Here is a 16,032-nt window from a genome sequence, read left to right as displayed (position 1 = left end):
TACATAAAGGCAAGGTCGAGTGGAATTCATTCACAATTGGATTTTAAGACTGAATATCTGTAGGCAGTGAAAGAATCTGTTTCTTGACCAGCATATCTAGTCTAAGAATCTCTTTGAATTAAGGTGAAAGAAAACATGTATTCAGCAGCATGATGGATTCTTTGATTAATGTATTACAGTCAGCTGTGCCTGTGTGTACCTACTGAAGTAGGTATTGGTGTACATAATGAAGATCTATGCAAAGTCAATGAAGTTTTTCTTTATGTCCTCCATTGCAGACATACAATATTCTGATGAAAGATCTTCCTTTGAAGACACTGAGCAAGATCCTTCTTATAAATAAATTCAGCAGTTTTCCATAATAGCGTAAGATCATCCTGTTCTTGAACTGTTGTCAGACATAATGGTAGACCCAGACAGTTTGAATGGAATAAGTTGGATATAGAAGTGATTTGGAAGTAGTCTGCTAACTGAATTTTGGGCACTTGTCAGCTGGTCAGGCTGGAGGACCAGCTAAACCAGCTGACAACCAACTTGGCCAAGCTTGGAGACCAGCTACTCTTAAACCAGCAAAACATTGTAGGGTGGCTTAGGCTGTTTTTTTGTTTCTTTGTTTGTTTGTTGTTGTTGTTTTTTAACCACGGTGTGAGAACATCTCTCCATAAATCATAGGCTCTCTGAATGATAATCTCCTGACTGATCTCTTACCATCACTCACGGGCCCATCCTCCTCATCAATAGTGCAGACTTTGGTAGAGGCCAGCGAGAGAGATGAACCACTGTGCTGGGATCCCTGTGAGGAACAGATGGTTCAGTTAAATCAGACTATATCAATTTTATAGCAATACATGGTTTGTGTGCAGTTCAATTTGAGGGGTGGCTACGGGGGTCAAGGACTCCCATAAAACTAAAGAATTTAACTCAGGGGGGTCCCTTTTTTAAATGATTGCCATCACAACGCGACATGCACAATGCATACACAATGCATCTCATCCACGGTGGACACTTTTAAAATTTCCCAAAAAATTATTATCTATTGTGAAGTCTAATATCTTTCTCTCATTTTAAAGCTTATTAAACTTTTAATCTGGGTTGACAGTCAAGTGTTTTTGTGGCTATTGGCTATTTCTGCAGGCCTCTCTGCTCTTTTCTCCCTCACCGTGATTTTGTGTGACAACAGTGAAATTATTTCAAGCTCAGCTGAATCAGATAAACTATGTTTCTGACTTTGCCCTGTCCTTTTGTTAGAAAAACCCAGTAGAAAGAGAAATGCAATAATTGTGTGAAGAAATGGTTCACAATTTGCAATTAACCTCGTGCCAACCCGCGGACACATGCGTGGACGTTTTATTTAGGCTTCGCAATATGCAACGCATAAACTTTCGACATATGGAGCCATATGAAAAAACAACATGTCGCTGTTCACAGTTTGTCACAGTTTGTCTTTAGGAGACATGCCAACAAAACTATGCCAACAAAATTGGTAAGAAACTTAATTACGTTTTTACAATGAAACCTGTTTGAGTCAAAAGATTCAAGAGTCTCTCTGAGTGATTTATCGCGAAACTCCATGCTGCTAAACATATTGTACACTAATGTGTATTTCAGCGCATGTTTTCCTTAGAAATCCTATATTTACTGTATATTTACTGGTTTAAGCTGATGAAATGGAAAATTGGTTGTGATGTCATGGTCATCAGATGTGTTGATTGGTCATGACTGATGCCTGATGAAGGTCGAGTAACCGAAACATTGCTGAATACATTTTGATACTCTTTGCAAGCCAGGATAGTGTGCAGGAATTTTTCCATTTCATTGACTTTGCTACAGCTTGTGTCCTCTGCACCAATCAATTACTTCTCAGGTGTGTGAGGTTAGTTGTTCATTCATCAGAAATTATAATTTTTCTTTTTTATTTCAGAAGATTTAAATGGAGATAGGATGAAAATAAGGTGCATTTCGAACTGTTCTAAGACCAGTGCAGACAGAGCATATTGAGGTTAAGTCATTCAATATGGAGCAAGGGAGCATCCTACACTCTCTATGCAACTAAGTGCATTCACTCCTAAAATCCAACCAAAAGTATCGTATCAGGCTGCAGATGATATTTGGACCACTCAACATGTTTGGCAGACATGACACAATGGTAATCAGTACATAGATTCATAATTTAATTTATTTTAACATTGTTGGCATTGATTGGATGATGCTGGCCATTGCTTCTGAATTAATTATGCTAATTTCTGATGTAATGTCTGTAAAGCCTCAAAAACATAATTTACCAACACTCAAACATGATAAACTTATTTATTTAAAAATAATAACTTTATATAGCTTGGTATTGTTTAAAATTTCATAATTTAGTGAACTTAGCTGTCCACTTATGTTGCCATAAATGTTTTAGGAAAGCTGTTTGCTTTAGAAAAAATAAATGCTAGCTTCATCAAGTGCGTGGAGAGTGTTCTCCAAAAACTATTGACAAGCACAACTACAAAAAAAATAAAAATAAAAATATGCTGGGGAAAAAAAAGAAAATAAATTTAAATCAACTTTAGATGTTTGGATAGTCATATCTGGTTTAAGATGGACAGGTTAGCTAGTCTCCTAGCCTGCCAAAACTGGTACTGAGCTGATTTAACTCGTCTGCCAGCTGGACTCACAGACTGACCAGATGACAAGTGCCCAAAACCCCTCAAACACCAGCAAAAAGAGCAACCTGACTAGGCTGGGAGCCCAGCTAAGGCAGTTTAGGCTGGTTTAAGCTGTTTGTTTCCCCCAGCATGGTAGCAGTACATGTCCTGTTTATATGGGAAAAGTTACTCTAAAAACTACAGACAACTACCTAACTACATAATTATAAACGGAGAAGTCCCTCTCTGAGGTACTCTGTCTTTCTCTTCCTGTGCTTAATATCCTTGTATTTTTCCACTCAGGACTGCATAATTGAGGCAAAATCCTCATTTTCACTTTTAAACAGAGACAGTTAGCGCTTTGGTGTTTCTTTGCCGGTTTCCATGGCAGCAGCAGCAAGTGTGAGCAGAGTTACTGGCTGTGCTGTAAATTGGTTTTCTCTCCCAGCTGCCGGCAGTCAGGGTGCAGGGACCCTTTCAGGTATGTGCAGAGATTAATTGGAATAATGTCTCCAAGAGCACTGTGCACACCCGTCTGCCGGGAGGACTTGCCAGGATTTAAATGGACGGTAGTGGTGTACGAGAGTGGCCCGGTCACACCTCAGAGGAACGACACCAACAAACAACATGAACAAAGTGCAAATCTACCGAGACAAACCAGTGAGCGGGTCAGCTTTCCAACATGCACAGTATGATCATCTCCGTTTGAAGGGTTTCGTAAGTGTCGAGCAAGGTAGTGCTGTTTAAGTGTAATCAGAAATAGTTCTGAAGGAAGTGTGTGTTTGTAAGTGTGTGTTACCACATCCTTTTCTATTTCATTCATATCACAGTTTTTCCTAGCGGTATCAAAGCTCTTGTTACCATGGAAACTGTTGGAGTGTTAGAGTGTGCGGCACTAATAATATTTTCCCTCTGCGAGACAGGAAACAGCTTGAGACAAGCCCATAAATGGCATCTTCCTGTTTTCTGGCTGAATGCTAGCTAGGTCATATCACTTGTGCAAAGAGGTTGAATATTTGTGCTTTTCTCAGGACCAATAGCAAACAGAATCTGTCTGATAAGGAACACCATAAAGAAACAAAAATGATGTTATGGCCACAAAATATAATTTAACACCCATTTACTTTAGAAGAATTGAGTGATCAATATTGCATCATGCTAAAGCTAAATGAAATGCCATGTTGTGTAATGAGAGCCAGCTGGTACAAGATTGCTGTGCAGTATGTGCAAACCTCTCTCCCCTGGCCTCAAGAGGCGCACTAGCGAATAGTGTTAGCACGCCTTCCTCCCATGCCGCAGCAACTCCAGTTCGAATCTCACTCAGAGCGGGTTGAGCAGGACTGGTTACAGTGGTGCCGTGACCCGTATAGAAGTGAGTTTTAGGGGGGTGAATGTAATGGGAGCCAGCTGGTACATGATAGCTGTGCAGTATGTGCAAACCTCTCTCCCCTGGCCTCAAGAGGCGCACTAGTGACTGACACTAGAGGCTGTAGCCTTTAGCCTCCTCGTAAGTACGCCTGCCTTCCATGCTGGAGACACCAGTTCAAATCCCGCTCGGAGCAAGTTGAGCAGGAATGGTTATGTTGCATATCAGTCTGTTATTCAGCATATGTTTAATATTATTCTGATAACACTGAATAACATAAATAATGTCTTACATTCTAGTGCCACAGTAACACCTTATCAAATCATTCTGTATAAATTCATGCTTTTTTAATATCACAGACACTCTTATTAAAAACAGATTTTTTTGTCTGGATTTGATTTAGTTTTGTGGAGATGTTGAAGCCTATGGAAATTTTAATCTAATGTTTTCGTCTTGGCAAATGGACACAAACTGCTCTCTGCCATTTTGGGGAACAGCTGTAGAGCTGGTAAACCTCTTAGTGGCAACTTCATTAAGACTAACAAAATTATTTCTCATAAGAGTCACTTCAGGATACATTAATACATAATATAACTCTGTGACCAATTGCATTAATCTGGAGTGGTGGTGGTGTAGTGGTCTAAGCACATAACTGGTAATCTGGAAATCAGAAGGACACTGGTTAGAGCCCCACAGCCACCACCATTGTGTCCTTGAGCAAGGCAGGTTGATCCAGGGGGATTGTCCCTGTAATAAGGGCTCTATAAGTCGCTTTGGATAAAAGCGTCTGCCAAATGCATAAATGTAAATGTGTTTTTGGAATGCATGCACTGTCATTACCTATAATGATTGCACATATTACATTCATTTGTCTGTTTTTGCATCGGCGATATCTGAGATAAATAAAATGTGATTAAAAGAACTCCAAGCAAAACCAGAGTTTTATTCTGACCCAAATACACAGAAAAGGACCCCAACTGTTACAAAAAGAAGAATGAGAAAATATCTATAAACACCAAGTCGAGCTCATACTAAGATAAAGAGACTTACAATTTAATGTATTTAGCATCCTCAATCATACATTTGATGGAATGGTTTCATGACATGCTGTTATCGGTTTAACTGGAAAATAAACACAAATATAGAAAGGCAACACATACAAAATAATGACAAGAAAATGGCATTATCACTTCTTTTTCTAAATGCAAAAATACATCTTAAAAAAAGGTATTACGAATATGAAACAAAACTAATAAAAAACAGTCAAAAACAAAAACAATGACAACCAAAGGAACACAAGAGGACACTGAAAAAGCAAAGAGAGCAAAGAATCTTTCCATGGTATGGACAGATGAAAACAGTTTCTATTCAATATATGAGCAGTTAACTTTTCAAATCTTAAATTAAAAGTGTACCCAAAAATGTTAATGTTGTCATAATTTATTCACTCTCACTAGTTTTGATGTCAATGCAAGAACAATGACTTTTCTCAATATTTGTTTATACGTGAATGAGGTTTCAGAGCTACAGATGTGAATATTTTTAAGCGAATAACAACTTATATTTAGATTTTCTTTCCAACATAAAGCTATCATAAATCTTCAGAACACTTAAAATATAGGACATGAGTCATATGGAACTTTTATGGTTCTTTTTTTTGGTAATTTTTGGAGTTTGACAGCACAAGTCACCATTCCTTTCATTGTATGTAAAAGAGCTGTGGTAAAATTCTGCAAAATCACTCTTTTTGTGTTCCACAGAGAAGAGAAAAATCATATGAGTTTGAAACCACCTGAGAGTGAGTAAATAATTTTTTTGGTGTACTATCATGATTTTGCTCATGATGGAGAAACACAGAAACACAAATAAATGCTAGAGGCCTATATACAGTTTATGCAAACACAAGGATTGCAAATAATTTGAAAACAACAAATCCAACTTTCTTTTAAACACCCACGTGCAATGATATCACAAACTGAAAATGCTAATTTATGAATCAGTGCTCATGAAATTAATGACACACAAGCACACATACACACACAATGTAATTTAAGCCCACAAAAAAGGAAACAATGCTAGTGTAAAAAGCCCAAATTAAAATATGAAGAGCATGCAACCCAACAGACAGATTGAGGGGGCACAATTTGACGGAAATGATGAAGAGTGTGTTTATGAATAGAGACAGTCATGATGTTGAATAGTGATTAACTCACTTTATATACTACACAACATGCAAAAAACACGCCATACCTGTTTAGCCAAGAAAGTAAAAAATGATTTCCAAGCTCACAACTCTATCAAATAACAAAAAGGAAGATCTATCCTCTACCAAATGTCTAAGTAACTCCAAAAAAAAAAAGCGTTTAGTCAGATTAAGATGGATTATGCTTTGTATGAGGTCTAAACATTTTTATATCAGATGTTTAGTTGCCCTTTGTACACGGATTAAAAATGTATTTGTCACCATAACATTAAATGTGTATGTGTTCCATATTCAACCCCAGAGGAACAGAGGGTTTATGGAAAGAAAGAGGGGATATGCCTCAGGACGCAGAGGCTGCACACACACTCCCAGTATAGAGCCTCCACTCGTGTAGCTCATTTCTAAAAGTGGGTCATGCGTTGCACATGTAAGGAAGCACAGACTGGGCTTGAGTGGTAAAGCTAATTAATAATAAATTAGAAATAATAATTAGTGTTTAAATCATTCTGTTTTTAAGTGAATGAATAAGTGCACTTTTTAAATTGTAACGTCAACTCGAGAGATATTTGGAGTTTCTTTACATCAGAGGTACTTTATAAATGATTATGCAAGATGGTCTTTGGAATGTATATATGATATTGCAAGCGGAATACTGCCGTCATCAAACAAGCTCTAATATACAATAAAAAAACATAATGTTATAACACACCGAAAATGAAAACTAATTGGCAAGCCACAAAACTCCAATAACAACATAATAATGGCATTCGGAGTCTCATGTAAATCCATAAACTGGATAAAGAATTCACCTGCTTTTCTGCAGACATTTTGAGAGAATATATTCCGTACTTTTGCATTTGTATCATATTTATGTTAATGTTTTTGCCTTCCATCTTCATCCACAGAACTCCACTGGGGTGGTATCAAGGTGCGACCCACTTATGCAAGAGATGGTTGTAATAAACACTGAGAAGCGTCTCTGCTTTGGACAGATCTCAATGTCCCAAATTCTCAGCCGAGAGCAAAGCCATCAGAATCAAACCACTGTGAGATCTTCAACTTCAAGCGTTTAGGCAGCTGCATGTAATAAGTAAAAAATATATAAGAAATCTGAGAATTTTTCCTGGTGGATGGAGGGCGAAGACAAAATGCTCAGTGTTTCTGTTTCCCAAGCCAGAACACAAATTGTATCCGTTTTAGAGTCATTAAAAGTAACCCTCTTCCACAAGAAGACATTTAGAGCAGTTTAGCAACTTCTAATACAATCTGGAATGATTTAGAATATATCTAAACTAAAAATGCAGTAAGTAAAGGGACTATTGATGGAATAGATAAAGTCTGGATAAAAGCATCTGCCAAATGCATAAACGTAAATGCAAATGCTTGCTTATGAGATTGCATCATATGAGCTCATTTGAGGTCAGAGTAAAACTCCAATTTGGTGGTGCATTACAGTATCTGATTAATCTATCAATATCAGCATGTGATTTCGCTGGCTTTAAAACAGCACTTTAGCTGCCCAAATCTGTATCTGAAGTGCCCCGAAGGTCAAGCTCAACATTTGGAATGGAGTGCAACATCTACACAGACTGAATGCTGTAGTAGTGCATCAGCATTATGATTAATCTGTCTCCCATTTTCTGTCTTCCTCTTTCCTTCTTTTTCCTAAGTTCTCCATGACTCAATGTAATAGTCCACCCAAAAATAATAATTCTCTTATAATATTTTCCCCTTATGCCATCTCAAACTCATATAACTTTCTTACTTCTGCTGAACAGAAACAAAGATATTTTGATGGAGATATGAGGTGTTTTAGTCCTTACAATGCCAGTCAATGGGGTACTTCCAAGCATCAAAAAGAACAAAAAGGTAGCATAAAGGTAATCAATCCATCTTCAGTGGTTTCATCCATGTCTTCTGAAGCAATATACATTTTTCTGGTGAGAACAGACCTAAATATAACTCCTTTTTCACTATAGATCTTGACATTCCAGTCTGCTGGGTGCAATCATGATTTAAAGCTCGATAACACTTTCGTACTTGACGATGAAGTGTAATCAAGCTTTAAATTGTGATCATGCCAGCAGACTACAATGTCTAATTTTGGTCTGTTCTCACCCAAAACCGTTCATATCATTTTAGAAGACACAGAGTCACATGGATTACCTTTATGCTGCCTTTATGTCCTTTTTGGAGCTTGAAAGTGTTGGAACCCCATTGACTTATATTGTATGGACAAACACACATCATATCTCCATCAAAATATCTTTGTTTGTGTTTTGCAGAAGAATGAAGGTCATACAAGTTTGAAACAGCATAAGGGTGAGATAAAAGAATAATAATTTTTGGGTGAACTATTCCTTTAAGTCATGGAGAACTCAGGGAAAGAAGTATAGAGGGAGAGGTAGAAAGAAAAAGGCTTAAGACTAAAATTAAAAACTGTGAGAAACTCTGAATTTGGATTGAGAAGCTTAATTAAACCTCTTTGCATTAATGTCATCCACAGGATTAGAAACACTCTGATCTGATCACATGCACCCAACGTCCTCCCACTTACACACACACTGGCCTCTAAAGAATCAACAGACAAGGACATCACCAAATATTCAAGAATGAGGGGACCAAATGTAAAAGTTTAAAAACTAATTTTGATCGACTACATCTCTGAATATTGGTAGGGATGTGCCCCCCTCAATAACTATGGTGGTTACGGCCCTAATAATGAGTAATTAGTAAATAATGAGAAAAAATGAATAAATAGACAAACTTCCTGGTGAGTTGCATGCTCCTTTGGCGTGTTTTATACATTTTCGCCTTCTCTACCAAACAGTCCCAATGTTGCCATTCTACAACAGGCAGGATTTTGTCTCCATGGACAACTCTACTGGATAATAAAGCTCAACTCTGATGAATAATCATATCAAAGAAATGCATCATAAAAGTCTCCAATTCTGGTGGCCTGGGTAGGCTGGCACCATTCACTCTCACAAAGAATTCTGGAATTGTCTGTGGATCTTAGCACCACTTCCTCAAGAAGTAGGGAAGTTATGCTGTGAGGTCAAGGACGGCCTTGTCCATTTCCTGAGAACATAGAAGGAGCGCGTTATAAAGAGCCCGAGATGGTGGCGGAGGGCGTTAGGATATGCTAACTAAGAGAAGAAGATCAAAACAAGGATCTGGATGCATAATCACACCAGATAATTTACATTGTGAAGTCATTTGTGAATATAAAGTAGTTATTATTAAGGAAATTGAGTTTAGATTTAGTTTTAGATGATAACCGCTACACCAGGTGGACAACAGAAGATTAACAGCAGGAATCGATGATTTATGAGTTTTATGCTTGTGCAGATGAGCAGGTTTTTGAGCTATAGTGTAAATTGGTTTGGAGTGCAATGTTTTTCTATGTGTGTGTGTGTGTGTGTGTTTCAGGATTGGCGAGACCCAATATAATGGGAAAAAAAACAACAAAAAAAACATATCGGCCACTTGCTAATCTGAAAATTGGGGTAGGCATATCCCCCTTAGTGTCTATAGTTTTGGCCCTGTGTTAGGGGGACTGTGGCGGATGCTCTCTTACCCTGCGTTTCTTCATGCTCCCTGGGCTGGTGGGCGACGGGCTGGGTGACTTTGTGGAATGGGGTGCAGACAACTGACTGGCTGGAGTCCCATTTACTAGAGAGCAAGAGAAGAAAAACATTGAGTTCACAAAAAAAAGTTTGTGAATGAAGCTCAGTTAATGTTCAGAGAGTCTCTGGAGACAGCCAGTGTTCTTATATTCAAAGAGTGAGCTTTTCTAAAGCCTGCCTGTGAGTATGAAGAGAATAAATCACCCACATGGCTCCAGCATCCCACCCTCGCATCCCAAAACAAATCCTCTTCATATAGAGCACCACACACTCCGTGGCACAAATCCCTCCATTTCAACAGACTCACAAACACCATCACATCTTCCAAGGCCCATAAGGCATGGTACGACTGCACACTGTACACAGAAGACCTCTCAATCAACAGCAAGCTGATTAATATTCACTGGCAACTGTGACACTATTTTCTGATGCAGGAATTATCCCTTGCCAGACTCTGTGCTACTATGTTACCAGGACAATAGAGAATAAATGTGCAAACGTAATAGACAATAGCCTTATGAAGATCCAGTAGAAAAGCAGCAATTAATAAACAACAAAAAGTAAGCAGCCAAGCAATCTAGTATTATAAATATTATATAAACAGCACACACATATATATATATATATATATATATATATATATATATATATATATATATATATATATATATATATATATATATATTTATATAATACATGTTATATTTATATAATAAAATTTAATTTTCCATTTACAGCATATTCTATGTTAGGGTTTTATTTATTTATTTATTTTTTATTCCTTTTGAATATTAAAGTTGAAAAGCAAAGCTATGAATGAACGTCTTATTGAATTGAAATGATCAACGCTTGAGGTGATGTTATAAGTGTTTTACTAAACTGCGAATTTTTAAATAAAAGTACATTTAAAATATGAACCGAATTAAAATAATAAGGCTACTTATGTCAAATATTATAGGCTATAATATAATACTACTAAACACCGGTATAGCTACTTACCAACTAATTATAAATAAAACACTGATTCACACATAGTGTAAATTAAAATTTTATGAAATCTTTATCACATCAAAATGGACTAAATATTACAATCAAGATCCCTTTCAAACGATAAAAGGCAACTTCCGACGTATTCGCACAAGAGGAGAGAAGCCGCATCTCATACCTTCATATTGCAGCATGTTGAGGACACAGTGGCAGAAAGCGGCAGTAAGCAGCAGCAGCAGCACTCACTGCGCGCGAATTCCAATGAATGGAATAACAGAGGGCGGAGAGGAGTAGAGGGCGTGAGCCGCTGCTTGCTCATTGGCTCGTGGTCTGCTCGCGTAGCTCTGACGCGATCCCGAGCCAATGCGGAAAGGTAGTGGGAGGCGCACTCGCGCTATGGTAAAGGTGGAAACGGGCAGAATCTTGTCACCGACAGACCTTTAATGACACTCTAGCCACGGCCATATACAAACATAAACACTAACGTATTTAAATCTGAAATGGTGATTTAGGGTCTTCAACCCTTTGTGTACTAAAATATAATAACAGGTGATCAATTTACTGTATAATAAATGGATGTGTTTTTTATGTAGGCCTAGTTATTTATTAGGTAGTTACACGAATAACACCAAGAGGGAACATGTGAACAATAAAGATGTCTTTAAAAGCTATAAAATACACTTTAAAAATGTCAGGTAACCTAAAATGTGATTCATGTTATCTAAAATAACTGGTTGTTTTCAAGTCAATAATATTATTAAATATCGCAGAATCAACCTGACTACATTACATTGGACCCACAAAAGTAACTTAAAAGTAATCCATATGACTCCAGTGGTTAAATCCATATCTTCTGAAGTAATATGATAAGTGTGGATAAGAAAAAGTCCCTTTTTTCTATACATTTTCACCTTGGAGCAGCTCGACCAGTAGGTGGCGATATTCACAAAGAATGCAAATTGCCAAAAAAATGAAAGAAGAATGTGAACGTGAAAGTGGAGATTTATGATAAAAAGGGACATAAATATTGATCTTTTTCTCACCCACACCTATCATATCACTTCTGAAGTTATGGATTTAACCACTGGAGTATTATGGATTACTTTTATGCTAATTTATGTGATTTCTGATAGACCTACAGAGCTGAGATATTCTTCTAAAAACCTTGGTTTGTGTTTAGAAGAAGAAAGAAAGTCCTACACATCTGTGATGGAATGAGGGTGAGTAAATGATTAGAGAATATTCAGTTTTGAGTGAACTATCCTTTTAACAGCTTTAAACTGATCTCATGCTGACAGCGTGGCACTTTATCATAAAAGCACATTGCAAGCATGACACTGTGTGGTCTATGTGGTATTTACAGGAAACAATTATTGCTTTTTAGATGTCAATACTTTCAGCTTTCAGTAAATTATTTCTGAATGTGATAACCGAAGACAAAGGTGGCTTGCTCACTGGGGTATTTATAAGGTACTATTTTGGTAAAGCTGCTTTGGAATCTATGTTCTGTGAAAAACACCATACAAATACATTTTAAAGTTGAAATTAAAGTTAAAGTTCTGTTTGGGAACTTATATGTGTTTTCATTGGTATGGAATGCAGTGAGTGTGTTTGTGTATATGTGTGTGTTTGAGTGTGTGTCAGACAGGGGAAAAGAAGTACACTCATTAGCACCATCTGTGGCACTTCATTAATTTGATGCGAGTGATGCTTCACATATAGACATCACTGTTTTATTTTTGGGGTCAGTTCTCCAACATGTTCACAAAGTTCTGTGGGTGAAAATCAGTGGGGGATCACAGGGATTACAATGATGTAACCAAATATTTAAGGATGGTGACATTGAAAACCCCATATTGACTACTGATCTGAACATTTGGTGATAAGTGTTCCCCTTAATAATAATAATAAAAAAACACATTGAACCCTTACAATTATTACTAAGGGTTTTCCTAAGGGTAGTTCACACAAAAACAATTTGTTCCATGACCCTCATGTTGTTCCAAACCTGTATGGTTTTCTTCCATCAACACAAAAATAGAGAGAAAAGGAGACTGACTGTCAGAGAGTGAGAGCGAGACAAAGAGACCAAAGAGCAGAGGAACAGTTCAAAGGACTTATTAACAATAAATATTAACTTCCACTGTGCTGGCGAAGACTGATGATCCCGGCACCGGCTGCAGTTACGGGGAGGACTTTGAGGAACAGTGCAACGCGAAATGTGCAAATCAGTGAATAGTGTGTTCTTAGGCGAGTGTGTGCATTGTGGAAGTCAGGGGCAGATTCGTAGGAGTCCTCGATTGAAGTGTAGTGAGATGTAGAGAACAATGGCCAGCAGACTGGAAGTCAATCACTCTAGAGTTAAGGTGTTGATTGACTCAAATAGCCAGATACACCAAATCGTCAAAGCGTGGAGGCAGATATAAAGGATATATTTCATCCTGGATGTCTTCAGAAAGCCCATGCAGAAACCAGTCCCACACAGCGTGGTCGTTCCACTCCCAAGAAGCAGCCAGGGTACAAAACTCGATAGCATAATCTGAGACTATTTGATCTCCTTTAGACAGTCCGATAAAATCCACGGCACCTCAAAAACTCGGCAGAGCTCCATGGAGGAACCACGAAACGAGGCGCAGCAGGGCTGTCTGTTGTCCCACATGATGTACCCCATTCTGATAAATATTTAAATTCTACCATACCCTGCATAATAATGGATGCTTTGGTGTGAATCTGACAGACAGATCAAGAAAAGAGTGTGAACCGGTCAGACAGCTCAAAATACCTTAATTTCTCGTATGAACTGCAAGTAATTGAACATACTGATCATAAAGCAGCATGAGGCAGAATATATTTATCCCTTCCCCCCACAAATACAAAAACACTACTGCAAACATACAGAATGTTCCAGCATTGCAGGAGACTGCAAGGGGAATGAACATTTTATATATGGGATATAAGTTATAAGTTAAAGCATGGTTAATAACCAAAATATAAATATAGATACTGAAGAGAGAGAAGTGACTCTGTGAGCTCTTGTGTAACATGCTCAGCTGTGGGAGGAAGGATTCAGTGATATGACCTCTCTCATCTCTTTTTCTCTCTGCTCATTTTTGCTCTCCCTCGCTCCTCTCTTTTTCACGCCAGGTGCAGTTTGGGCCACTGTTTGCCTCTGACCCTTTATCCATAATGGAAAGCGAGAATAAGGTGCAAAAGGGATAAAAAGAGGCAGAGTGTCCCCCTCTGACATACTGCTGTCCTGATCTAACACTCCCACTAAAGCCAAACAGAAACAGCATATCTGAATATGAATGTGAATAGTCTGATGGTTCTGTGATTTTTTTTCCCTTTAATTTAAAGATAACTGTAGGACTATAATTCATCACTTAAAGGCTGGCTAAATTTGTTGTAATTGTACATTTCAAAAATGGTTCTCAAGGTTAGAATGTATGGCGAAAATGTTTAATTGTAACTCGGAATTGGCAGAATTTACCAAATTAAACTACAATTGAGTAGCTGACATGTCATGAATTCTTTTTTTCCCTTCAATATCAAGATTTTAGGTTAAAATGTACATGATTGGATGAGAGAAAGTATATATTTTAGGCTCTTTCTTAAATGTTACACCTCTTTAATCACCTTTCTGTTTAAATTAGTCTTAGACGGAGAATAGTATGTAACATTGCAGGCCGTGTCAACATTTCAAAAGTATTTTGAGTATGTCAAACACCCAATTATGTAATGTACACTCACTAAGCATTACACCTACTTATTTATGCGATTATCTAATCAGCCAATCACGTTGAAGCAGTGCAATGCATAAAATCAAGCAGATATGTGTCAGCAGCTTCAGTTAATGTTCACACATAAACCATCAGAATGTGATAACTGTGATTTAGACAGTGGCATGATTGTTGATGCCAGATGGGCTGATCTGGGTATTTCTGTAACTGCTGATCTCCTGGTATTTTCACACACAACAGTCTCTAGACTTTTCTCAGAATGGTGCCAAAATCAAAAAACATCCAGTTAGCAGCAGTTCTGTGGACGGAAACACCTTGTTGATGAAAGAGGTCAACGGAGAATGGCCAGACTGGTTCAAACTGACAGAAAGGCTATGGTATCTCTGTACAATTGTAGTGAGCAGAATAGCATCTCAGAATGCACAACACATTTAACCTTGAGGTGGATGGATTACAACAGCAGAAGACCACATCTGGCACTTTATTAGGACCATAGCTTTCCTTGTAAAGTGCTCAGTGAGTGTAATAGAAGAATTAACATTTAAAATGTTGGCATACAAATTATGGACTACACTATTGATAATTATACTCCTATATTATTTAAGAACAGGTGTTTTTCCACACCTCTGGGGCGCTCTAAGCTCAGATACTAAGTACAGAGCATCCGGCTCTGAGTATATTCAAGCAAGCAGCTCTGTCTCACAGTGGATATCATTTTTAATGAAATTTCTATTTAGGGTGCATCTATGTGATATGCACGACAGGGTTTCAGAAACAGGAGCAAGAAAGAGAGGATTAGGATATAGCATTTCCAGCCGGCTTTAACCCTGAGCAATAAGGGCTACTAACAACCAATACAATCAGTGACTAATAAACTCAAATTTTCAAGAACTTTTTTAATCATGTATTTTGCCTCTTTTTAATAAAACACAGCAGTGTCACTAAAGCTCCAATCTATAATTTTACACCAGGTATTATAATGTGATATATATAGAAAAGAAGGACAACAATTTAGCTTTTTGTTATTAACAATTTTTATTGATTCCATTCATAAGACAAACAAACACAACATAAAATACGGAATCAATTATTTACATTAAACCCCTCCCCCCAAACATCCCCACCCCCACCTGACACAAGCACGTACTTCAGTGGTCACTAACATTTAGAACATAAAAACAAAAAATAAAAAAAATAAAAATATATATATACTTTCAAAAAACAACAAGAATGCACATGCACATCAAACTAGAAATCCCTCTCCACTGCCCCTCCCTGAGAAACCTCCAAAAAAGTCAAATATTCACCCCACTTCTTATCAAAAAATCCCATTTAATAATCTTCTGGAATGCTGCAAACCCACCCATCTCCACTGCACCACTCCCGAAACGAGGGTACCTCAGCCGACTTCAATCTCCTGAGGATGATTTGTCTGCAAACCATAACTTCGTTTAAGACCCAACTTTTTAAATGACTA

The 16,032-nt window shown here is 37.6% G+C and overlaps 1 protein-coding gene across 4 annotated transcripts in view; it reads right to left on the bottom strand.

Annotated features, from left to right (window-relative positions):
- Nucleotides 1–16,032, bottom strand: part of LOC127637105 (serine/threonine-protein kinase DCLK1-like) — a 65,478-nt gene that overhangs the window by 11,284 nt on the left and 38,162 nt on the right. For 2 of the 4 annotated variants that reach the window (XM_052118012.1, XM_052118013.1), the window contains exons 5-6: nt 9,780–9,874; nt 709–793 (exon numbers count right to left, since the gene is read on the bottom strand). In XM_052118012.1, the coding sequence (XP_051973972.1) occupies nt 709–793; nt 9,780–9,874 (180 nt within the window). Of the gene's footprint in view, nt 1–708; nt 794–8,538; nt 9,281–9,779; nt 9,875–10,993; nt 11,067–16,032 lie in introns of those variants that run through there. The other 2 variants (XM_052118014.1, XM_052118015.1) reach the window with 2 other exon arrangements.

The sequence above is a fragment of the Xyrauchen texanus genome, chromosome 44 (genome assembly GCF_025860055.1).
Source record: "Xyrauchen texanus isolate HMW12.3.18 chromosome 44, RBS_HiC_50CHRs, whole genome shotgun sequence".
In the NCBI taxonomy this organism is placed as follows: domain Eukaryota; kingdom Metazoa; phylum Chordata; class Actinopteri; order Cypriniformes; family Catostomidae; genus Xyrauchen; species Xyrauchen texanus.
This window is presented reverse-complemented; position numbering and strand designations above follow the sequence as displayed.